The sequence below is a fragment of the Leiobunum rupestre genome, chromosome 3 (genome assembly GCF_980474605.1).
Source record: "Leiobunum rupestre chromosome 3, qqLeiRupe1.1.hap1, whole genome shotgun sequence".
Lineage (NCBI taxonomy): Eukaryota > Metazoa > Arthropoda > Arachnida > Opiliones > Sclerosomatidae > Leiobunum > Leiobunum rupestre.
In genome coordinates, this window is record NC_143386.1 from 64,906,520 (window position 1) to 64,932,786 (window position 26,267).

General features: G+C 36.2%; 1 protein-coding gene across 2 annotated transcripts; it reads left to right on the plus strand.

Moving 5' to 3' along the window:
• The first annotated feature begins 204 nt into the window (after nucleotides 1-204).
• Nucleotides 205-25,384, plus strand: Mct1 (Monocarboxylate transporter 1). Of its 2 annotated transcripts, none has more exons than XM_090169024.1 (6): nucleotides 205-518; nucleotides 16,709-17,245; nucleotides 17,965-18,108; nucleotides 21,469-22,677; nucleotides 23,243-23,368; nucleotides 23,437-25,384. In XM_090169024.1, the coding sequence occupies exons 2-6, from the start codon at nucleotides 16,933-16,935 to the stop codon at nucleotides 23,610-23,612; spliced, it is 1,968 nt and encodes a 655-aa protein (XP_090025150.1). In that variant the 5' UTR covers nucleotides 205-518; nucleotides 16,709-16,932; the 3' UTR covers nucleotides 23,613-25,384. The 2 variants fall into 2 exon arrangements, with proteins under 2 accessions (XP_090025150.1, XP_090025151.1); XM_090169025.1 differs by lacking the exon at nucleotides 205-518 and adding an exon at nucleotides 14,736-14,861.
• Nucleotides 25,385-26,267: the final 883 nt, after the last annotated feature.

Sequence of the window (26,267 nt, forward strand, 5' to 3'; positions counted from 1 at the left end):
CGGGAGTATTGCGTCCGTTCACCGCGGATTCAAAAGAGCCTCATCCGAAAATATCTTTTTCAGAAACCTCGAAAATGCAAAAGAGTTTGGCGAACTCTCTGTTTTCGACATAACACGAAAATGACGCAACTCTTTCTCATTGCCAACCTTTTATAAGGCTTTTCGCCTCCAGCTCGATCTCCTCTAACGTATAATTAACAATAAATACCGCGGCATGGCCGAAAGATGGCGCTCCGTCGGAACCGTTACGGGAATCCCCTAGCAACCAATCAAAAGACACGCGCGCCTCCGTTGCCGCGGATGACTTTTTTTCGACTTCAGCCCCCGAACGAAGGGCTTCCCCCTACCTTTCAAAATCATCCTGGCGCTTATGAGAAAAACGCGCCGACGGAATATTCCAATTCCAACTCTTTTAAAATAGAGTAACGCGCTGGTTTAAAGTCCGCTAAAAATCGAATAATTAATAAAAATTATTGCGCGCATTTTCTTTTTACTTTCGCGGATGAGAACGGTCTAGGGTAAGTAGAATTTCAAGGTCATCTTTTTGAATATTTTTACGGTAAAGCATTACATGTTCTCGAGCGATAACTTGTAGATTGAGTTCGGAGCCAAATTTTAAAATAACGCGTTGATGTTATGGAGTGTATGGGTGAAGAATTTCATTGAATAAATTTTCCGAATTGTAAAGAGGAATTGGCTCTTTCATAGTGGTCTCAATTACGCCATGAAAGAAGAGTCAAATTATCCGAAGGAAATTTCGTCATAGTAGACGTTGGGCCGTACCTCATTCCTGAATAATAATTAATAATAATAATAATAATTATATATTATATATATTATATATATATATATCTATATATATATATATATATATATATATATATATATATATATATATATATATATATATATATATATATATAATAATTTTTCTTTCACCAGAATGATAGAATTCAAATAAGGATTTTTTTGCCTTTCAAAATGGTACATTTCGTCCTACAGGAGATTTTGATTTTGCATATTTTCATAATAGTTTTTAGCAGACGAATTTTCGATCTCCCTTTAACTATTTAACTAATTTCGAAACGGACGAATTTGGGAGCAAATTGACCAAACGTTTAAAATTAGATCATTTATTTATAGAATTTATAAATGGGTTAATTTGTGACATTTTAAAAAAAATCTGGAACTAACTGATCATTCCACTAAAATGAATGTTGCCAAGTTAACTGGGTCAACTTCTTGGTATTCCGACCCTAAAATTGTACGAGTCCTATACGTAGAAGTGTCAATTTAACTAGAATAACTTGGCAACGGTATGTGTTACGCGCGCAAACAGTACGGAAAAATCGATAGAAATGAAAGGTATGGTAATTTAATGAAGCCCCAAATATTAACTAAACTTAATTGAAATTTTTCGTCACTGTTTGAGAAAGAAAAAAGCTTTATCTGGGAATTGAAATCGTGTGTAAAATGTCTGTAGGGCATATGTCATGCAAAAAGCTAGCTAGGCGTAATAACCCGCAAAAAATCCTAAGATACCGTTTGGAATTTAGGCGTACCGGTTTTTTGTGGTCGTTTTCTGTTTGAGTTGCTTTATCAAAGGGTTAAAAAAAATCAAGTTCCCTGATATTTCCAGAGTTCAAAATAACGTGTTATTGTTGTCAGAGTTACGAGTTTAAGCAAAATCCTCTATACGTAGAGGTATGAACCGGGGGCTTCCACGGTGCTTTGCAGACGTCAACAGCTTAACTTCTGTACTAAGTAAAATCGATAATCGGCCCGACGTCGTCTACAATTCAACAATAGAGCTTTTTCCTTTGAGGAAAATCGAATTTATAATTCCAAAAATTAGGAGTATTTTATCCGAATGTTAAGGGGGAAGACTACAGTGGCCATTGTCTACTTTCGCGCTATTTCAAGCTGAACTCTTTTAATTTTGTATTTTGACTTATAAAATTTATATTCATGTGTAGAACAGCCTCTTGTTTAGTGACTAAAATAATTGTGACAATCTAAAATTTAAAAGTAATTAAGTTATTACGTTTTAATTCGGACCCCCGGAGCTAAACAAGTTGGGCAAGCGCCCAAACTAGCCTTTAGTTAGGACCTTATATCTCGTTAACTATTAATATTAGAATTATCAAAATTATTTTAAGCACTAGAGGAAGGTTCAGCCTAATAAGAAAAATATAATCCAATGATGTAATTGTTAAAACAGAAACGTTTAGCTTGAACGAAAAAGAGGCTTTTACTGTATTCTTCCCCCTTAAATGGATTCTTCTCGATGGAACATCCGCGCAATAAGGAGAAAACAGCTACCACGGGGAGTAAATTGCGATTCATATCCAACTGAGAAAAATAAATATTTCCTATAGTGAAAGGACTAGTGTTATAGCGAAATTAATAGCTCAGTGGGGAAGCTAGCATTATAGGGTGGACCCCCGCGGCCCAAAGAAAATGATCGAAAGCCGGCACCCGAAAGTAGAGCGCCGGAGAATCGCGGGGAAGCGGAGGGAACGGGGGCTAGAGAAAAAACTGAGTCAAGATCACTGGGACGCTCGGTCTCGGCGACGGAGAATCGACTCTTCCAAGTTAACTTTAGAACGTTAGCCAAGGTAGGGAGAAGGTTCAATCCTTATACACTCCGGCTTTATTAGCACTCCGACGTTAGTTTGCCGGTAAGGCCCCGGGGATAAAATGTAAAGGCACCATTTGTCAGGGATCTTCCGAACGGATGATACAATGGCGCGAATGCAAACCGAGGCTTAAAAATTGCGTCAATTCTTCGTCTTTAAGCAGTATCTTCTATAATAATAATTAAGCAACCCTAAGGCCCGACCCTCTTTAGAATCAGGGTCAAATAAACAACGGTGTAAAAATAGAAGCTTTGAAACCTTAAGATTGTGATAGTAATGATTTTCGAAGTCTTACTAGTCTGTAGGGCAACCCAATTTTCCCGGTGTCATCGAGTGTCACCGTGTTTGCGGATTGTAAAAAAGAGAGAAAATATTGGTTTTATCCTCAGCCGCGTTCGCGATAAATCTGATTTATAAATCTTTGGTCGCGTTGACAACAATAGAAACGCGGCCGTCAACTCTTTGGAGATCTTTATGATGTCCGCTGGTTTGTTTGGCCGCTGTCATAAACACGTCGACTTCAATATCCAAGTAATATACTTATTTTTTATGATTAACTTCTTCACTAAAAGGGCGTTGTTGTGTTGATATCATTATATATTTTACGGAGGTTAAGCACGCGTTAGAAAAAGCGTGTAATTAGAACGTCTACTCTTCTATACGTTCTCCATATACGTTTTCTACCGCGGGGTTAACTTCTAATTAATTATAAACGCGTACGTCTACGTCTAAAATAATCGCTTACATTCTTAAACGAAGAACTGAAAATGAAATAATTATAGTTAATTAAATTCAAGTAATTACAACCTAGTTTTAAACATGACTAGGGCTATAGCCTAGAGCTTTAAGTATAAATGGATATTTTAACGCGATTAAAGAAAATTAATTTAATTACCCATTACATACCAAATACCTCCGCTTAAGGTTGATTAGCCTTGAATGTATTTCGAAAGATTAATTTAAGATAAAAAATGGCAATTTTGAAATAGGAAGAAAATGAAATTTTTATTGTAAATTTTAATTCCGACCAGATCGAGTATTGATGACGTCACGCTATAGCGATGACGTCACGTTCTATTTCGAAAGCAATACTCTTAACGTAAGATGTCTAAAAGGGGAGGGAATGATGCAACGAAGAGAGGATGCTCAGTCTCTTACAATCCCCGCGTCCTCTTCGCCCTCATCCAGCCAGACTTAGCATCAGCTAAGAGTGCTAGACACGCTTGTAAAAATAAAAAAATTGACCCAGTTTTGGCTCTCTGGACGATTCCAATTTCGCTATCTGGCTGATTCCATCTTGGATATTCAACTGTTTCTGCTTCCCCAGAAAGTCAAAAATAATATCCAGTATCGTTAAATATATAATAAAATATATCTCTATTGCCTCTAAGGTATATATTTTTTGTAAGAGTATATTACTGTTTGTAATTTGATCATGAAATTAACGACTAAACTAAAGACTGTAAAACTGATAATTAGTCGACAAATAGTCAACATTTAAAAAAGGTATTACGAAGAAAAGTATAAATACTACTTTATTGCATTATATTGTACCTGATATTTGTGATATTAGCTTTTACTAAAAGAGTTTTATCATTTGATATAATAAAATGATAGTCAGTTTGGTTAAAAACGAAGATTGTACCAAGGATAAATTCAAGTGAATAGCAAATTTATAGAAATTTGAAAAACGCGTCAAGGTATAAAAGTCCATCAATAAACGGGGCAAAAAAAGCTAAGGCCTAGATAAATTTGTCAAAATTACCAAACGTTAAGTGAATCTCGGACCAATAGGCCTTCGAGCAGAAAATACAGACGTGAAACTCGGACCAAATACAGTTTATCGGTGGTTCGTCCTAAAACCGCTTCGTTTTAGATAACTAGTTTTCAAAACCAGCGTTCGAAATCGCTTCGTGTACACTGTTGGTTCGGGAAGCAACTCGTCCAAGTCGGTTCGCTTAGAATCGCTTTCAAAACGACAAGGGTAATATTGCTCGTATTTTCAAAAATAATGGGAATAAAATCCTAAGTAACATCAAATAATATAATAATAATAATCAGCTAGGCTAATACCCAAGGCACCACCTTAGGCTTAAGTCATCAAGTGACTTTTAAAGCCACTAATTCAGGTGGCCGGGTTACAATGCGTAGGAGGGTGGTCCCAAGTCACGCGAGCCAACCTACACTTACTATTACCGTTAATCTCAACAAGTTTTTATGGAAGGGGAAACCGAAGAGCTCGGGGGAAAACCCCTTAAACCAGTGGGGAGAGAACTTACAATCTCAATGCAGAAGGAGTTGTTCCGAGTTTTCACCCAGTGCCCCAAGCTAGAATCGAACCCGACTTCTCCTGCTGCGAGGCGAAAGTGCTAACCACTCCGCCACCCTACCGTCAATATTACTGTATGTATGTATGGTAAACACGATTAAGTAATTGTTTTGGGATACATTTTAGTATTTTAAAAATTCTGATCATAATTTGAAATGACGTTAAACCTGTGCTATAAGCCTAGGAGCATCAAACACAAGGAGAACGCAGCTAGCGAATCTGACCAATAAAAATTAAATTTTTGAAAATGCTAAAAATTAAAAATATAAATAAAAATTAATGAAAAAGTTCGAAATTGATTAAAAGGTTTACAGTGGTACTTTTAAAATTGGTCAGATTCCCATGTTATTTTCAATGGGAAAATTTACATTTTGTGTTGTCAAAAGGGAGACATTTCCCTTTAGGGGTTTTCAAGTTACACGTGACCACGAAGGTCTACCAAACCCCTGAGTTTGAACCAAATCGGTGCGTTACACCTCGGTCGTCTCCTTGTAAGTGCAAGTAGTGGGATGAGTGTCGTGTAGACCCCTTTACATGTGCACGTCTGTTACACTTGTTATTTTATTGGAGGCGTAGTAGCAGCTGTCGTAAAATGCCGCGTTACCGCTAGTGTCATTTGGCTACAATGACTAGAGCTGGAAAATATTAAAAAGGTTTGAAACATGGTTTTAAAAACCATTCAAGAAATTTTTTAACAGTCTTAAGCAGTTTTAAACATTTATTCAGTTTTCTTCATTTTTAAGCTGTTTTATGCAGTTTTAAACCGCATTAATCTGTTTTAAACAGTTTTAAACCACATTAATCTGTTTTAAAAAGATTTAAACATATTTATTCAGTTTTAAATAGATTTATTCAATTTTAAACAGATTTAAACATATTTATTCAGTTTTAAGCAGATTCATTCAGTTTTAAACATATTTATTCAGCTTTAAATAGATGTATTCAATTTTAAACAGATTTAAACATTTATTCAGTTTTAAATAGATTTATTCAGTTTTAAGCAGATTCATTCAGTTTTAATCACATTTATTCATTTTAAATCCGTTTTTTTTAACCATTTAATGTAATTTGAAACAGTTAAAATCACGTGTTTATTGTAAAAGACCTTTTCAAAAATGTTTTTACAAGAAATGTTTAATTCAAATTCTATTTTTACGAGAAGCTTAATTAAAGCATATTTTAAACTAGATTTAATTTTTAAAAAAACAATATATTTTTCTTAAAAGAATCGTATTTTTCTAACCCTGACAATGACCTGTCATTGACACGTAATCAACACCCATTTCTCTCGAATTTAATTCCTTCAAAAAAAATTATACGTAACGGTAAAAATATTTTTAACGGGCAAAATTCATCCGAGGTAACGTAGTGATGGCGTTATTTGTTAGTAGATGGCGTTCTGATAGCAACATGACGTCATAATTTTGATTTTCAACGATTGGTTGAAAGTTTTCAGTTTTTAGTGGAGAACGGTTTTGTCGAGATTTAAAATACAAAATTCTCTTCCCTGATTGGATAGTTTAAAATTGTATTATAGTGCCATATAAGGCGGCGAGTATTAACTACTGTATAAGGCGGCGAGTATTAACTACTGTTAAAATTAATTGTTAATTTAAATTACAAAAGTTATATATTTTTAATTAGAATTTTAAAGTACTGTAATTTTTACTGTAATTTTGTAATTAATTAATAACTTATTTTTAAAAGGTGAAACAACGAATTTTAAAAATAAGTATATCTGTGCAAGTCGCTAAAACTCAATTAATAATTAATAACTTTTTAAAAAAGTCTGTTTTTCATAAACTTTATAGTGTCGCCATCTACCTCAAACATTATTAAATGGGAAGGTACCTCGGGTGGATTTCGCCCCTTTTTGCATATTTTCCTGTAGGCAATATGTGAATACCAGTAGCGTAGCCAGGATTTTGTTTCGGGGGGGGGGAACACCATTGAAAAAAAAAGTAAAAAAATAGAAATAATTGTACGTACGACCATACGTTTCCGGGGGGGGGGCTTGTGCCCCCTGTGCCCCCCCCTGGCTACGCCACTGGTGAATACGTCTATTACACGAAGAGTGAAACAGTAATCGGTTTTCCGTGGAAGTAAAGGATTTCAATGGAAAATTTCCGACTCATTATGGCTGAGTCAAGGCTGGCAGTCAGCACGCGGTCGATATGAGCTTCTTTAGAAGGCGCTACACAGTTACTGTTTCCTTCGCTAGACCTCAGGGCGTCACTAGAGCCTAGAGGGGATTCGATAGGATGATATTTCTTATATGCATCATATCTTTAGAGGGGAACTCAGGAAAAAGACTAAATTATAGCGCGTAATAGCGGAAGAGAAGGAACCGCTTAGCAACAAATCTATTCTATCAATTATTGTATGTTTTTTTTTATTCTTTGAATTTTCGCCAGTTTTGAGAAACTAATTAGAAACAAAAGTGTATAAACTTGTACATTCACAGGCTCGAGGCAGTTTTTAAACCACATCACAGGCTCACAGCTTAAAATCAGGGATGCTGATTTTTTGGATTTTTTTAAATCGGATTTTTATTGATTTTTTTATTTCACTGAATTATTTAAGGTTTTTTTGCCTGTTTTTCTTGACAAATTGATAAATAATTTGAGTACAGCGTTAAAATAAACTAAAAATTAACTGAATATTTATTAAAATTAATTATTAATTAATAGGTGAAACTATAAAGTCCAGTACTACTTGGGTTTTTTAAATAAAATTTTATTTTATCTTCTGCAAAAAAAAAGAAAAAAAGTCCAGTGCGCTGAAAAGATGGTAGTCAAGTGACTTTGCGGAGAGCTGCAACGCCATCTACACTAAGAAATACGAACTATTATTCATTTTCTTTTGCTAATGGCGGTTTAAATTTCGATCGATTCATCTAAATTATCTAATTATTATTATTATTTTAAACTTCTTGTAATAGAAAGGTATAAGTTAATTAGCTGTCTGCTCTATCTGGAAGGAATATTATTTCCTTTACCGTCGCACGGCCAACTATGAACACGAGTTACCGAATCGAAGTTGGCTGTGATATGGTAGTCACGTGATTTTGTTTTCCCATTTTAGCAAATAGTTTCGCCTATTTCCAAGCAAATCGGAAATATGAATTTCCTGGGAAAGTACATGGGTCAAGCGAATAACATTAGCTGTATAGGCGAATAACATTAGCATTATAGGCTAGATATTATATACTTCTGATAGTATACACCCTTAGGCATGTACAGTATAAAGTACGTAACCAGTGGCCTGCTGATATGCGTGGGATCATTAAAAAACAGTAATTGTTTATTATACCAAACAGATTACGATTTTATGGGTTAGACAACTTAGACATAACGAAACCTTGAATCCTAAACATTTAGTTCGATTTAGTTATACTGTAATATTAGCTACATACAAGTACTGCCGGTTTTTAACAAGTTGGTTAAGACCAAATTTACTTTATAGTTTCGCCTATTAGAATTCCCCCCCCTCAGAATTGGAATTTCTGGAGATGGTACATTTTTATAAATACATTGAAGTCTATTAAGTGATTTAAATCAATATATATTTTTAAATCACTTGATTTAAATCTCGATTGACAACCCTGCTTAAAATTAAAGGCATAACCATGTCAAATGTTAAAATTATACTTTCTTTGGATATTTACTTACTATACTGTACTGTGTAAAATGTAAAAGTCCAGTGAAAAACGCTAAAAGTGCAGGAAAATTGATACTTATATCGTTAAAGATTTTAGTATATACCTCTGGTATAACGATCTTTAAAAATATTTTAGTATAGTAACATCGAGGGGTCGGACATTCAAAGAAATCCCGGAGATTTCTTCAAAATGCGGAAATCTCAAAATCCGGCCAGAAATCCAGAAACCCAGCTAGAAATCGAGAAATACAGAGATAAATCCCAAAATCCAACTAGAAATCTTGAAATCCATAGCTATTATCAGAACATTATAATATATATCTTTTTCATCTCCCTATACTGCTGTCGCTAAAATCGTCTGCTTGGCAGACGAAAATCCAGCAGTTCGTGAGCTTCTCGCATTTGCCACTACGTGGGTCTATGTACACTGAAAAGGCTAATTACTCGCCTAAAAAATAGATAAATTTATAAACTATATTTTTCCAAAGTAATATTGTAAAAACTCCCTATATTTTGTTAAAAAAGGCAGTTTTAAAACCTATTTTTCAAACGAATAATATTAATAAAATAAGGAGATGGATACTAATATCGTAAGATATATATTATATACTTATGGTAAAACGCTTGAAAAAATTATTGGAGGCGTCAAAATAGAGGTTAAGCCAGCCCTCGAAAACGTGAAGGGAAACCTGTAGCTAATGTAATTATATATAGTAAATATATAAAACAAATGAAATGTTTAAATATTAACCTAACTTTTAAATATTTGTAGACTGAGAAATGATTTAATATTTATTAAGAATACAATGTGACTGTATCTTTGGTGTTGAATTTTGTAGTAATTTTAAATGACGTTGTGAAGTGTGGCTAGAAAACCGAATATTTAATGTTTGTCGTTAGGTAAAATTATTTTTGAAATAATTTAACTCGTGAGTAACGTGTTGATCACATATGTACAGTCCCGATAAAAAGTCTCTGGCCGTTTTCTCTTGGCAGCCATTTTGTTTCTATTTTGGGTAGAGAGCCGAAAATTAAGTCCCTACCACCATTAGGGCGCGAGCAAAGCCGGAAATAGCCAAACCCCTCCAAAATGACGTCATGACAAAATAAATACAATATGTCGTGTCTACGCTTGTTCGAAGCGTCATAATATTCGGAAACATAATCTGGTTTCATTTTTCAAATCGGATTTGTGGTTGTAAAGTTATTGAAGAAATGGTGATGACGGAAAACATGCAAATTAACCCTGATTTAATTTTTAAGTGAAACAAAGCAAGCGTGACAATAGCATTTAAAATAATATCGCTCGAGACCATGATATTTTTTGCTTCACCCCAAATAGCGATATTATTTTTTCATGACGTCATTTTGGAGGGGTTTGGCTATTTCCGGCTTTGCTCGCGCCCTAATTGTGGTAGGGCATTAATTTTCCCTTATATTATTTTCGTGAGGGTATTCTTTCATAGAAGTCTACCTAAAATAGAAACAAAATGGCTACCGAGAGAAAACGGCCGGAAACTTTGGATCGGGACTGTACCCGTGTTTTTACAGTTCTAATTGTTTTAAATCAAAGTAAATAAAAACACAAAAAATACGTTATAGCTGCAATAATTTACGTGCCAAATTTCATCAAAATCTTCGAAGCTATTTCGCCATCAAATACTCGTACAGTTGCAAAGTTGGCAAGATCCCCAGAATGCCAAAATTTCCGAAATTGTTTGCGTAGTTAATTAGATCCCCGCGTTCATTGGACAGACAAGGATCCAAAATATTGTAAACCCTCGTTCGACCTGTTTCGCTAAATTGGTTTAATGGGACAGACATACAACTCGAGTATCGTAAGCCACCCCGCGACGCGTCTCATATTTCAATGGAGTCTGTGTGTAAATGGATGGGGTTAAAACAATAAACCTTTTCGACAGATTTTCAACGTTAAATGGACGAAAATTCCATCGTAAGCCGATCACAAAAGAAAACAATTCATTAATCTTCCAACGCAAAAACTCCAGGGAGAAAATACGCTAAAGTTAGCTTAAATTTAAGCGAAAGACTATTCAAAAGCACGCCGAGACTAAAATTAATTGTCGATTGAGGTAAAAATACAAAAAAAAAGAATTTTTAATTATTTGAAAAGTAGCACTCCACGTGGAGTTCGCCTGCTCATTTTTATTTCGAAGGTAACGCAGATAAAACTTAAGATTTAATAATCAAAAAGAAAAAAAAAAGATATTCAGAAACACGAATTCATCAAGGTCGTAACTAGAAACAGATGTCTAAAAATTGTATTAAAATTGGTGAAATGGCAATTAATTATAAAACGTTTTATCATAAGTATTTGTGATCAAAAAAGTGTCGCAAGCTAGCTTGATCCTTTGTCTACACGAGTATTAAAAATAAAATAAAAAATTGTATTAAAATTTGGTGAAATTGCAATTAATTATAAAACGTTTTATCATAAGTATATATGATAAAAAAGTGTCGCAAGCTAGCTTGAGTCTTGGACTACACGAGTATTAAAAATAAAATTAAAAATTGTATTAAAATTGGTGAAATGGCAATTAATTATAAAACGATTTATCATAAGTATATGGGATCAAAAAAGTGTCGCAAGCTAGCTTGATCCTTTGTCTACACGAGTATTAAAAATAAAATAAAAAATTGTATTAAAATTGGTGAAATTGCAATTAATTATAAAACGTTTTATCATAAGTATATGTGATCAAAAAAAGTGTCGCAAGCTAGCTTGATTCTTTGACTACACGAGTATTAAAAATAAAATTAAAAATTGTATTAAAATTGGTGAAATGGCAATTAATTATAAAACGATTTATCATAAGTATATGGGATCAAAAAAGTGTCGCAAGCTAGCTTGATCCTTTGTCTACACGAGTATTAAAAATAAAATAAAAAATTGTATTAAAATTGGTGAAATTGCAATTAATTATAAAACGTTCTATCATAAGTATATGTGATCAAAAAAAGTGTCGCAAGCTAGCTTGATTCTTTGACTACACGAGTATTAAAAATAAAATTAAAAATTGTATTAAAATTGGTGAAATTGCAATTAAATATAAAACGTTTTATCATAAGTATATATGGGATCAAAAAAAAGTGTCGCAAGCTAGCTTGAGTCTTGGACTACGCGAGTATTAAAAATAAGATTCACTGTTTAAATAAATGGATTAAAGTGAAAGTGGATATTATCTGTATAAATTCAATAAAACGAGGGAGCGATATCTGCCGATTTAAAAGCTTTTGTTAAGATGACAGCTTTTAAACGCGAAGTGATGCAAGATTTACGACGTACAGAAAACCCCTTGTTAGGTTAATCTAATCGGAAAACCACACTCGTTTCTAATTACAACAAGATAATATAAAAGAAAGTCAAACGATTTTTTTAAAAAATTGTTTAAGATGTTTAGATATAGATCGAGTAAATTCGCTGAAAGGATATAACTGAAAATCGCAATCGACGGCGGTATTTGCTTTGCAGAGAAATCCCTGTAAAGTTATCCGAAATGTGAGTTTGGTAATGCATCTCTTAGGAGCGTTTACCATCAGAATTTCTTTATATTTTTAAAATCATAAGTAACATAATAATAGTATAAAAGTATGACACTGAACGATTCTCATTAATGTTAGTCTGCCTCATAAATATGAACAGGAAATTTGTTAGAAGAATCCCCACCAGGTTAGTAAATAAACAAATTGAGACTTAAAGGCCCCGGTTTTATCCTGTGTGTTTTCCTTTAAGTTTACTTCCCGCCGCGCAAATATCCTGGTGGTAGGCGAACGTGTTCCGCGGTTGGCCTACCACCAGGATATTTGGGCGGCGGGAAGAAAACTTAAAGGAAAACCGGCAAAAGAAAACCGAGGCCTTTAACACCTTTAGGTCTAAAATTCGGAAAAAACTACCTTCAGAAACGAAGAGAGAATTTGTAATAGTAAAATTTATGTTTCGATTCGTTAATTCATCATTATTTTGACAAATTAAGCGTTATTATTACTTTTGTAAGCGTTACAATTTTTAAATTGGCTTAATTGGCTTTTCAGTTGAAAGATGATTTATCTCTTTACAAAGACTCAGCAGTCTTTAGTCGCGTTATAATTTATGTGGTCATTGGTGAAATAACTTATCATTTAAAAAAACGTTGTCATACTTATTATTATTATGTTACTTATAGTAAAAGAAAATTTGGTAAATTATAAGATGTTGAAATGTCGTTATTTTCTGTTGAGTTGCGATCAACATGGTTGGCTGGTTTAAATCAATTTAATTCAAATCATGATTAAATCCAAATTTAAATCGAGACTTAAATAGAATGACTATAATATTGATTTAAATCACACAATGCGTTTAGATAGAGGAAAAAATGGCAAAAATAAGTCGTGAAAACTAAAATATTAAATTTAATTAAATATTATTAAGGTTCAATTAATTTTAGATTATATATAACCGATAGAAACAAAGTATATCAGTTAAACTGGAAGATAACCTTTAATTGTTTATAAACTAATAAATTTGATCAAATAAAATTAATATAAATAATTAAATTAATTGATTTTATTTATATTAAAGAAATGAAAAATGGCAACCCTGTGAAGAAGGGATTAGTTTTTCTATGCCATAAATATGTTATATTTTTGTAAATTTTTTATCTAAAGTATGAGGGAAATCAAATTTAGGAAACTACTAGATTTCGATAAATTCTTTATAAAAATGTTTGTTTAAGATTACGCGAAGATCATGATATATAATGGACGACGTTATAATATTTACAATATAGCATTAAATCAGTCATTGCATTCGTCGGAAATATACTCCAGCTTCATAAATCACGTTTAGATACGAAAAAATAAATTAAATAAAATCCAGATTAAGTAGTCTTTCTCTGATTTTGATACATTACGATTTTAAGATTTACCCAAAACATTAATTGGGTTATTTAAGGTGTAAATAAATAAATAATTATAATAGAGAAGTATTCACTTAGACTATTAAAATGATAGGCCCCAAACCGCGGATGTGTACACCGTATTACGACACAAACGTAGCTGTGGGTATTTCACCCGGCACTATTTTTTCATCTAAAATGTATTTTGTATTATCAGATTTAGCTTGCAAAGGTACATGTTTCAAGCGAGTAACATTAGCATTATAAGGAGATGTATTATAAAATCATAAGTAACATATTTAACAATAAGTATGACCATAAGTCTATAATATTGTTCCATGAGTTTGTCACTTTGGGGAATATTTTACTGAGAGCTAGTAACGGAGTGACATCATCACAAGAAAAAAATCACCCCCTAGCGAGGCTCTGTCAAAGGCTACGTGTGACGCGTTAGCAGGCGGACGCAAAACGGCAACGAAGCCCGTAATGCAGTCTGTCTCGCGAATTGCTGTCAGTAAAACTTTTGCATGTGAAGAATTGGAAGTGTCACACTTATGTAACAATATGATACACTTACGCAAGGACTATAATATACTACTCAGTAAGTAGCGAGTCCAAGACGGAACTGGTGTTAGTGTCAAAAACGGTTCGATCAGAAAATTGACATTAAAACAACAGGAAGGAAGTGTCATACTTATTCGTTACTACGTTACTTATGATAAAATAAATAAGCTAATAAAATTAGCTCATTCTAGGCGTTCTCCGTACGCGTTATATCGCGGGGAGCCTAAACTCTTTATCGGGAAATCGGACGATAAGAAGACTGTGAATATAAATTGGAATTTAAAAATGGTACATAAATCTCTCAAAATGGGCTTATCGAAATCTCAGACGTTTTAAGTAACGGTTTTGTCTTTCGTTGTGTGTTATGTCGAGATTAAGAATTCGAAATCTTCGAACTGTAATAAACTATCGGAACGGATAGACCATAGTTTATGAATAGATCTACTTCAACATTTTTGAGTGGCCCTTATCTGCGGGGGCATCAAGCCAGATACAGAAGGAGATGTACTTCAATTAGGCCTATGTATTGTATCGCGTACGGATACGGATAATATTAGGGCGAATCGGGGAGCGAGCCGTCCTTTCTTTAGTCGGCTTCGTAGCGATCTCGTGTTTGAGCCTACCGTCATTTAGGCTTAGCGTAAAAGAGATTATCTGTTGCCTAAAGACCTAATGCCTAGGCTTAGCACTTTGCTCGAAATCCAAGATAGTACTTACAAATTCACCCTGAAAATCTTATAATATTGAACCGATAAATATATTATTGGTTTACAGGTACGTTAAATTTATTCTTTTCAAATTTAGACCGTTGAATTCAGTTTTGATTTTATTTGATTTTAACTATAGCAACCATTTATGCTAATTATTTTAATTAATTAAATTAACAAAATAAAGATTAAATTCAGACAGACATACTTTCCCCAATTCGTAAGACTGATTTTACGGTTACCCAAGACTGACAGGACGAAATCATTGACGGATTTAAAAGCGCCATCTATTAGATGTTTCTATATAATAAAATTGATAAAAAAAAGGCTAAATATCACGTGTTGCTCTTATGTCACGAAATAGAACTATTCGCGCGTGCGAAGAATCCAAAATTAATCTGGCAACTTTAGTAAAATCGTACGTAACATAATAAATCATAAGTATGCCATAAAAGAATTTTCGTTAGGTACGTCACTTCCAACTCGGTGACGAAAAACGCGTCATTAAACCTTATAGATGGGAAACGGAAGTTAGTTTAGCGCATGTTTCTGGTTTTGGCGATCTAAAGTTTAGCACGTGCTTCGCGAGCACGTGATTTTGTTTCCATGGTAACCTTTTATTATAAGGATTTTCCAGTTCTGGGTTAACTATTAGGTGAGATTCAAATAACCTTACCGCCATCTATCGGCTTTAAAATTAATTATTAGGATGGTACTTGTAACAACAAAGGAAAGCCCGAGCTGACGTCATAGGTCACCGAGGTCAAGCTGAGGTATGCCGTCAAAGTACCATCCGGGTCTACTTTTTCGTCTAACTGTGTCAGATATTATTGAAACTGGCTTATTGTATGTTTCGTATGAAACAAGGTCAAATTAAAATGTTTTTCTATGGAAATGTTATACAAAGGCATACTTATGCCCTATTAAGTTACTTATGGTAAAAATAGAAGGTTTCTTTTCGCTTGTTCCTGGATTTGGGAGTAGGGTAAAAAGAGTAATGCTATGACGTCATTTTACTCAGATTCTGTGGTGGCGAATAGTTCGAGTTGGGGTAAAAATGTTTTTCCAAAATGGCTACCTGTGGCCTTTTTAGCTGATAAATTCTGGCTAGCAGACGACAAAATCCGATTTACTCATTTACCCCTAGCTCCTTTTCAGAAGGAGTAAACAGAGTAGCCCGAATACTCCGGAACTAGCGAATAGTTTCTGGACCGGAGTAATTCTCATCCCCGGAACAGGCGAATAAAACGTTTTAGGGTAAAAATGTACACTTTTAGTCCGAGAACAAGCGAATAAAACGTTTTAGGGTAAAAAGAGTACACTTTTAGTCCGAGAACAGGCGAAAAGAAACCATAAAGTAAGAGACAGAGCTACATTAAAACAAGTTACTTTGTAGAAATGCCTAAATTTGGTACTCAAATATGCAGGTTTTACTCCAAAAAGTACACGAAGAAACATATTTACGGCTTACGGATTTACGCGCGTGGCACGCAATGTTTTAAACTGCGCGAAGTTCAAAGGTACAATGGACGGATTTTGAAATGACGTTTTAGCGCGCGACACTACAGGTACATGTCTTGGGCACACAGCCTTCTTTGCGTCCTTTTTTGACCATAACATGTAGAGGTATTTTCACGCGCAAAATGAATTTTAAAAGCCGTCAATAACGAGGTCCATTACTTGAATAGTTGTTTCTATAAAATAAAATGATTAAAAGGTAAAAAAATAGAATATGTTGCTTTTACGTCACAAGACATAGCACGCGCGATTTGCACGCGCGTTAGAAAAACCTACATTCCTCTGGCGACTGAAGCGCGCGCTCGTAGTGACGTAAGAGCAACATTAAAACAAGAAGACCGCGTAACTTTATAAAAAGAACTATTTAATTTATATTATTTGGTTTTAAATTTGCAGAATTGACAAAGATTTATTGAGGGAAGAAAGCCCGAAATAAATTCGCTTCTTGGTTATGGGAAGCAGTCCTCCAACGGGACAATCCAAGACAGAGCACAGCGGCCCAGGGAGTGACCGGAACTCACGGTCAAATGCGGCAGAGTTCTTCCGAACTAAAATCTCAATCTGCCACGTCACTTGAATAAATTGAAAAGCATCATCGAGAATCTTCGAGAATAATCCAGATGAAGATGAACAACAACGAGAAAGAGCCAACGTCGCCGGCCAACGGTCACGTGGTCAGCAAGCTTGACCAGCAACCGCCGGAGAAAGAGAAGAAGGAGATGGCGACGGAGGATGAGATGAAATCCGTACCGCCTCCGGATGGTGGCTGGGGTTGGGTGGTCGTCTTCGCTTCCTTCATGATACACGTCATCGCCGACGGCATCATCTACACCATCGGAATCTTCTACGTCGAGTTCCTCAAGTACTTCAACTCTAGCAAGGGTGTGACCGCTTGGGTGGCGTCCATTATGGTCGGGGTGTCCTTTTGCATAGGTAGGAGCTCATTTATCACCGGAAGCGGAAGTAAATGAACCCGAGTTATCAGACTGCTATACTCTCCATGTTGGAGGCGTTTTCCTTATGAAGTTACATTTTTACCTCGAATTTAAAAAAAAAAACGTTTTGGTTTTTATGAAACTATTTTTTATACATAGATAATAGCTATACCAACAATTCTCAAGTGCAATTTATCGCGTCGAAAGACGGGGATGGAAATTAGCTTTTATTTGACTCGATTTTATCATCATTTTCATCAGGAAAACGACCTCCGATTCTGAACGCTATTTCAATAACTTCGGTTCATTTACTTAAGTATTCATCTTCTCAAAACTGCTTATTTCATTCGCTCGAAACATGTATCTTCGCAGGCTCTTCTGATTTTTTAAAATTCGTTTGAAAGAAAAAATAGTGCGGGGTTAAATACTTAATGTATACACTTTCTAAAATTATAATAGATTAAATTAGTTAATTATTTAATTACTTATTTATTTAAAATATCCCTAGATTATATAAGTTCTACATTTTACATCGAAATAGGTGAGGTAATACACCCCGTAATTAAGGATTGAAGCCGTGTTACGGCGTATTCATCCGCCATTTAAATAGTGCCTGCAAAAGTATATGTTTCATTATGAATACTTATATCTAGATTTGTAATACACTTCTGTTATAACGTTAAATGAGCAGATGCTAATAATACCCAACGTTTTTAGGTCCATTCGCTAGCGCCTTAACCAACAAATACGGCTGCCGGTCTGTGGCTATCGTCGGGTCCATCGTGGCGGCGTTCGGCTTGACCATCAGTCTCTTGGCACCAAACGTCATATTTCTCTATTTCTCTATTGGAATTTGCGCGGGTAAGTGTGTTTTGTAAAGATAAATCTGAAGTATATCCTTTCAAATAACAGATTTGGGTGAAAATAGGCCAAATAACTTTTCCAAAATGTGATATAATATTTTAGAGTGCGTAATCTGATCCAAAAAACGTTTTAAAAAAGTACTCCAAGTAAAAAAAAAGGACCCATAACAATTAGGCCTAGTCAGGGTCGTCAAGTTATCTTCTGGGAAAAAATGTTAGCCACTAATTATTATACGAACAAGATAAAGATTCAGGCGGAAATTGCAACTCCGTAAAAGGTTTTCGTATCACTAAGAATGCATTGAGGTTGGCGGAGAATATGCGAGTGGCACACCGCAGCACACTGTACGACACCTCTCCTTAAAGGCCTAGGCTTTCTTCTGCCTGTCCCCCTTTAAATTAGGCGGTTGGCCTACCACCAGGGTATTTGTACTCCACTAACAAGGAGACTACCCGAGGTGTTACACACCGATTTTGTTCAAACTCGGGGGATTAGTAGACCTTCATGTAACTTGAAAAATCCTAAAGGGATTTTATTCAATGGGCAACGGTTTTGCCATGGCAACGAAAAATGTTTTTGACAACATAAAATCACATGGGATTTTGACCGATCTCCCTGTGAAAAAAATTTAAAAAATTTATCAAAATGCGACCACTTTTGATTTTTTTCGTCAATTTTTATAATTTGTTTTTATAATTTTGGTATTTTAATTTTTTTTTTCAATTTTTTAAAATGTTTCGGTCAAAATCCCATGTTATTTTCAATGGGAAAATTTCCATTTTATGTTGTCAAAAACATTTTTCGTTGCCATGGCAAAACCGTTACCCATTGAATAAAATCCCTTTAGGGTTTTTCAAGTTACATGAAGGTCTACCAATCCTCAGAGTTTGAACAAAATCGGTGTGTAACACCTAGGGTTGTCTCCTTGGAAGTTAATTTAAAGGGGGACAGGCAGAAAAAAACCTAGGCCTTTAACCACTTTTCCCCCGGTGGTCAATGATTATTTCCCCTCGTGAACTGCGACGTGAAATAATATCACGGTGGTCGTTACAAGGCGAGGCTTAACTACGACGATATAGTTGCGGGCTTCACATTTTCTGTCAATCTGAATGCATTCTTGGTACTCAACTACAACTGACATCGATTACTTTCTTACGCTTAAGAAATCGTACTTGACGAATAACCCCCGTATTAGGATAACATTCAGTGCCAATTGAAGTTGACCAGATAAACTATCGATAGGAAGTTGGAATTTTTCTTTACACGTAACCGAGAAGGCAAGAAATGATTTTCTATCATTCGATATGTGTCAGAATAGGTTCAAAGGTTTCGAGTCTCTCAAGCCGTTTTTCACAGAAATGATATATCAGAGGGAGGGTCTTATCTGCCGCGAAGAAAAGCGAGCTATTTTAATACGATTTGTGCGGGCCTGAGATTGATTAACTCACGCGTGGCTACATAATTAGTCTCCGTGTTAAAAACACGTTAACTCTAAACGCGCTTCAGATAAGAACTCGACGAGACGTTGACCTCCTCGTATTTTTCCGTTCTCCGGGTTTATTCAAAATACATTCTTTTCTCTGTTGTCGACGGCTTTATGGCTGTTTTTCTCTGGTAGAAAAAAAAGCCACAACCGTGAGCGTCGACGCAAAACATTTATTAGGACTAATATCTGACTTTCTTGTATTAGGCCTAATGGGTGGTTTTCAATAGGGCAAAAACTCTACGACAATGAGCGTGGAAGAAAAAAAAATATTAGGCTTAATATCTGATTTTATTTAGGGCCAAAACGCCACAACGGAGAACGTCGACGCAAAAGTGTGTTAGGCCTAATGAGTGGTTTTCACTAGGGCAAAAACGCAGCGACAGTGATCGTCGACGCCAAAATGTATTTGGCCTATTTGCTGATTTACACAAGGACAAAAACGCCACAATGGAGAACGTCGACGCGAAAATGTGTTCGGCCTAATGGGTGGTTTTCACTATAACAAAAACGCCACAACTTAGAACGTCGACGCTAAAGTGTGTTAGGCCTAATGAGTGGTTTTCAATAGAGAAAAAACGCCACAAAGGAGAACGTCGACGCGAAAATGTGTTAGGCCTAATGAGTGGTTTTCAATAGAGAAAAAACGCCACAAAGGAGAACGTAGACGCAAAAATGTGTTAGGCCTAATGAGTGGTTTTCAATAGAGAAAAAACGCCACAAAGGAGAACGTCGACGCGAAAATGTGTTAGGCCTAATGAGTGGTTTTCAATAGAGAAAAAACGCCACAAAGGAGAACGTAGACGCAAAAATGTATTAGGCCTAATTGCTGATTTACACTAGAGCAAAAACGCCACAACGGAGAACGTCGACGCCAAAAATCGCCGTTAGGCCTAATACACCAGCCATTGGAGCGCTTCTAGTGAAAATCAGCCCTTAAAACGTATTTCATGGTCCCGACAACTAATTACCGAGTACAAATTAAAAGTCGGCTCACACTCTCGATAGAAACGCTACCGACATCTATTAGCGGATAGTTAAATTATACCATCGGGTAGTTTACTTTTTTTACAACGTGATAGCAGATACGTCGAATCATATTATAATAATATGCTACTCAGTTCGGTTGCAAGTCCCAGTCGGAGTTAAAATAAGGTTCGGTAGGAAATTAGAATTAAAACCAAAAGGAAATGTCATAAGTTTTTATGTTACTTATAAGTAGCGATCCCACCGAAGTTTAATTTTGCTAGGCGGAGTAATACAGGCGGTAAATTTTGAATTGTGATGCGGTTTGTTTAATTTTAGTGACTTCGATGCTTACTTATCTAGTAAGAATTTTACGAAATATATCATAAACATCTCGTTTTATTTGAACTATGTTTTCTAGAGTTTTTTTTATACATAGTTCATACCAAGAATGGTGAATGACCGAATTTTGACCCCGCCATAAGTGGGGGGATTGGAAAACGTCACTGGCGCGCTGGTTTGAAGGAACTTATTAGAGCTAGGAGCAACAAACGCAGCACCCCACACGAAGATAACGCAACCCGTCAAAAGTCGTAAAGTTTTTTGTGTACGTTTTTCATTGGCTAGACGCATTAGCGCCTGCTGCCGTCGAAAGGGGAAAATTCGGAAAATGTCTTCCCCCTTTCCGTAAAACGTGCAGAGTAAAGGCTCGTCCAATGAAATTTGTACACAACACTGCGTTAGCGTGTTTAAAGGCTAGCTGCGTTCTCTTTGTGTTTGTTGCTCCTAGGCTAGAGCGTGGTGGGGAATATTAAAAATAATCTCAAACATCCACTTCTTTGTTTATACTCACAATTACTAACCAGTAAAATTACGATAAATATGAACATGATGACGTATTTTTGCAGGTGTCGGCTTCGGATTGGTGTATCTTCCAGCCATCGTCTGCGTCACGTGCTACTTCGAAAAGAAAAGAGCGTTCGCAACGGGCATCGCGGTTTGCGGGTCCGGGTTCGGAACCTTCGCCATGGCCCCGCTGACGGAATTTCTGGTAGAGACGTACAACTGGAAAGGGGCCATGCTGATCGTAGCCGGGCTGGTCCTCAACTGCATCCTCTTCGGAGCCCTGTTCCGACCTCTGAAACACCCCGCGAAGAAACCCGCCGACGAAGACGTCGAAAAGAGTGTCAAGTCGATCGACTCCAAACCCACGTCACCGGAGATACTGGACGCCAACGAAACTGATAAGATGTTGCCGCATTCTAAAATGACCAACCAACAGATGGCGCATCGCAAATTGTTTTCCAGTCCCAGGAGGAGGAACGACTCCATCTGTAGTGACATCCACGATCCGGTCAACGGGGAAGCCGTGCTGGCCAACGGACACGCGGCCAGGTTCACCCCCAACCGTCCAACCAGGTCCCAGTCGGACGCAGCCTTCACCAACTCCCCCTTATTAAGTTACAAAGTACGTCCGATGGTTACGTCGTCGCACGAACTCAGGCAGGTCGGACGTCGCAACTCGCAGTCCATACACCCTCCGCCTGGTTCCGGAAGCGGTCCTTTGGCGCGAAAAGACGTCTTCTACAGCGGAAGTCTGAAAAACATCCCCGAATACCGGCTGGACCCGGTGAAATACTCGAACAGCGTGGTCTCGTTGCCACCCTCTCACCCGCAGCGGGACCCTAGCTTGCCCCGTCCGTCGGGCAAGGGCTGGAAGATCCTCAGGTACTTCAAGTGCTCCGAGGAGATGAAGGAAGTGGTGCGACAAATGACGGACATGACTTTGCTCAAGGACCCCGTTTTCCTTATGTTCTGTTTGTCCAATTTCTTCACCAACATCGGGTTCAACGTCCCGTTCGTGTACACCAAAGACAGGGCGCTCAGCATGAAGATCGGCAATGACGAGGAGGCCAGTCTCCTGCTGTCCGTCATCGGCATCTCCAACACGGGAGGCAGAATCATCTTGGGTTACGTGTCCGATAAATCGTGGTGCAACAGGCTCTACTTGTACAATATGTGTCTGACTCTTTGCGGGATCGCGACGGCCATGAGCGCTCTATGCACAACTTACGAATTGATGGGACTGTACTCGGCTGTCTTTGGAATCACTGCCGGTAATTAGACGAGATTTCTAAGGCTGCCATTATACCAAAATCGATTTATGATGAGGTCAACGAGCTGGCGTTATTCTGCCGTATAACGAATTGCAACCCGTTCGTCACAAGCGCAGTCTGCTCCTATTTTAGGTACAAATAGTACATAGAGGTATCTCGAAGCGACATCTAGCGATCGCTAGCGGAACTAATATAATTTTGAGTAAACTACGATGAATCGATTCGTCTTGTAGTGACATCTAACGAGTAACGTCCGCTAGCGGAAGTAATATAATTTTATTAAAATTAAAATTATTACTTGACTTATCTTTTAGTAATAGGATATTTTTTCAAATAATTAAGAAGACAAAAATTATGCGATTGATTCTATAAAATAATTCGTTTTATATAATTTCTATATTTAGTTTTGGGTACCAGTACAGATGGCGCGAAAGAGCACAGGGAGTTTCCCCCCGCTTGAAACTGACGAACGAGCTGCGCAAAAAAAAAACGAGAGTGCGCTGACCTTCCCATAAACAGATCCTGATTCTACCAATAAAACGACCTTCGTTTTTACTTTAAACAGGTGCTTACGTTAGCCTTACATCAGTTATCTTAGTGGACCTCTTGGGTCTGGACAATCTGACCAACGCTTTTGGTCTTTTACTGGTTTTCGAAGGGTTATCTTGCTTAATTGGTCCACCAATTACGGGTAATAATTAAACCTTACAAATGTAAATTAAACTCTATTTAACACAGTGTTCATTTTCAATTAAACAGGGTGGTTGTACGACGCTTTCGGGTCGTACGATCCGGGCTTTTACGTCTGCGGGGTCATGATCGCCTTGAGTGGACTGATGCTGTTCGCCATACCTTGGGTCAAAAAATGGACGGAAAAGGGTCAAGACGCCCCGAAAATTCTGGTCGAAGAACCCGCCACGCCCACCAGCGTTTGACCACTAACTACTTCTTAGTCGAATTTTAAAATAATTATTTTTGTGAAAATGTTTTGGAGACGAAAAAATGACAATATTCAAATGAAACTTAGTTATAAAAGGGGGGAGATTTGTTATAATAACTGCCCCCTTAATTAAAAGATTGAGCTGGTCGCGACTGGCCGGATTTTGCGTGCGTGTGTTTGTAACAAAGTCTATGCAAAGCTATTTTTAAACGAAATCGGAAAAGTGTCTTTGGAAGAGAATAATTTAAACAAATAACGAGGACAATTTTTACTCCGACTTTACTAAAGATGGCGCTAGGCAACACTAGGGAACTTTTTAGCTTCTAATTTATAATGGCACGCAACGCACGCTCGGTGGAACGTTCCAAAAACGTGTCACCGAGCCTTATGTATGGCTGTGAGTATTGTCTAAACACAAATATTTGTTATCGTGTACCCTGCTTTACTTTAAAAGTGTCTCCGATTTGAAATCAATTTCGTCTAAATTATACAAGGCTTAGAAGCATTTAAATTAAAACCAGTATTTAATTATATCTTGATTTGTTGAGCAGGGAATATTGTAATATTCAGTATTTTTATTTAAACACTACGTGTCACATAATCTCGACAGAAATATGGCGACGCCTTCAAGTTATTAAAGGTTCCGATTACAAAGTACAAACGCGAAAAGAAAGAGAGAATGACCTCTCTATGAAACCGAATCGGGAAAACCACCTAGGGTTGTGTAGCGCCATCTTCAGTGTAGTAGGAGTAAATAAATTCATCGTTATAACAAATTTTAAACCTTTTTACGCAGAAAATAATTCTATAGCTTCAAACCATTTTAAAAAATTTAAGATTTGACTCGTAGATTTGGTCAAATCAAAATATACTTTTCCCCCCGCCTTTGACTGCACTCTAGACGATTTAAATAGCCTAAATGTCGGCTTCCCCCCCGAACACCGACGCGTGGCAACTTTACTAGAACACTATTTCTGTACTGTCCCATTGAAGTCATTTTAAAAATAATCTCTCATCGATTCCGGTTACTCAAAAGGTTACTTCCGGTGATTTCATATATATTCATTTGAAAAAAGAATATGTTCTAGTTAAAAGTTAATTGTGATAACTTTATAAATCAGATTATTTCGAAGAAGTGGTTTCGTACGCTGCTAGATTTTATGATTTGGAAGAAAACCAATACAGGATTATCTTTCTGTATATTATTTTCTTTTTTGTACAAAAGTAAATAATCCAATCCCAAACTGGTTTGGTAAAGAAATACTAGAGATTCAACCTAATGTTATGTTTTTGCGATAGCAGCCGAAATTTGGTAATTCTACCAACGCCATCTCTAGAGTTGTTGCAGAACTATTATACCGAAAGCTTAAAAGTTCAACCACCATAGGTTGATAATGAAATACTAGGAAAACCTACTGTAATGATTTTGTGATAGCAGACAAAATTTTGTAATTGTACCAGCGCCATCTCTAGAGTCGTTGCTGAACTACTATTTATCAAAAGACAGTCTCTAAAGTCCCGAGAGTTTGGATAATGAATAGTTAATAAATGAATCTAGAGATGGCACCACATATGGGGTTGATCCGCTCTATTTACCATGACAGTGTGGGATCGGCTTATTTACAATCGCTAATATAGAATTAAATAAACTACACCTTACTCGAAAGGAAAAAAACTTAATTATTTTTGTAAGGTATTTGTTTGTAAATCATTTTACACGGAGCTTCCGGATTTGATATCGAATAAAATGTTTCTTTTGATATGATATCAGGCTTGCGTTTATTTTAATAGGCGCTTAAATAAAACATCTTCCCAGAAATTGCCAAGAAGTAATATTTCCGACAGCCAGGACTCATAAGTTACTATTTATATAGTGCTTGTTGAAATATTAGAAAGCCGGAAACCTTTCTCGAACGTAACATCGGTTTTTTGCTAAGCCTTAACATGCCAAAAAAGTTACCTGGTTAAAAGGAAACACTTGTTGCATACCGTACTGCAAAAGTAATATGTTTAGTTCTATAGGAATTAGTTTTCATCTTTTTCCGAAAGATAATTTTATACGAAATTAATTAACTCTGCCTCCATGAGAAGCCTTAAAATTGCCCGGAAATATAAAAATATTCCGTATCATTTTGATTATTTATATCATAAGAGGATGATAACAATAATAATATTATCTTCTTATACTTAGTTATAGTAACATTATATATTTTACCTTAAAATATATTATCAAAAATTAACATTAGTATAGTATGTTCCTTATACACGTGAGCCGACGCATTTCTTATCTGACGCAAAATTCTCATGAGTGCAAAAACGCGTCTCCAATTGGCTTAAATATGACTTTTTGGCTAGCCATTCTAACCGTTTAACCGATCGACCGGAAATAGTTCCTTCCCGGATGAATTTGGAGAGGGGAGTAAAAACCGAGTATCTTTTATTGAAGCGTCCATTAAGCTTCAAAATGGACCCAAACGTTGGATTTTATACCTTACACCATAAGTAACATAATAACAATAAGTATTAAAATTAAGAAAAATTTTAGTCCAATTGATTTTCCAGAGTTATTGCGCGATCAAGAGCCCCTATCTAAAAATATTACATCCAAGGATGATAATATTGTTCTCAGTTGGGTTGCCAGTCCAAGTCG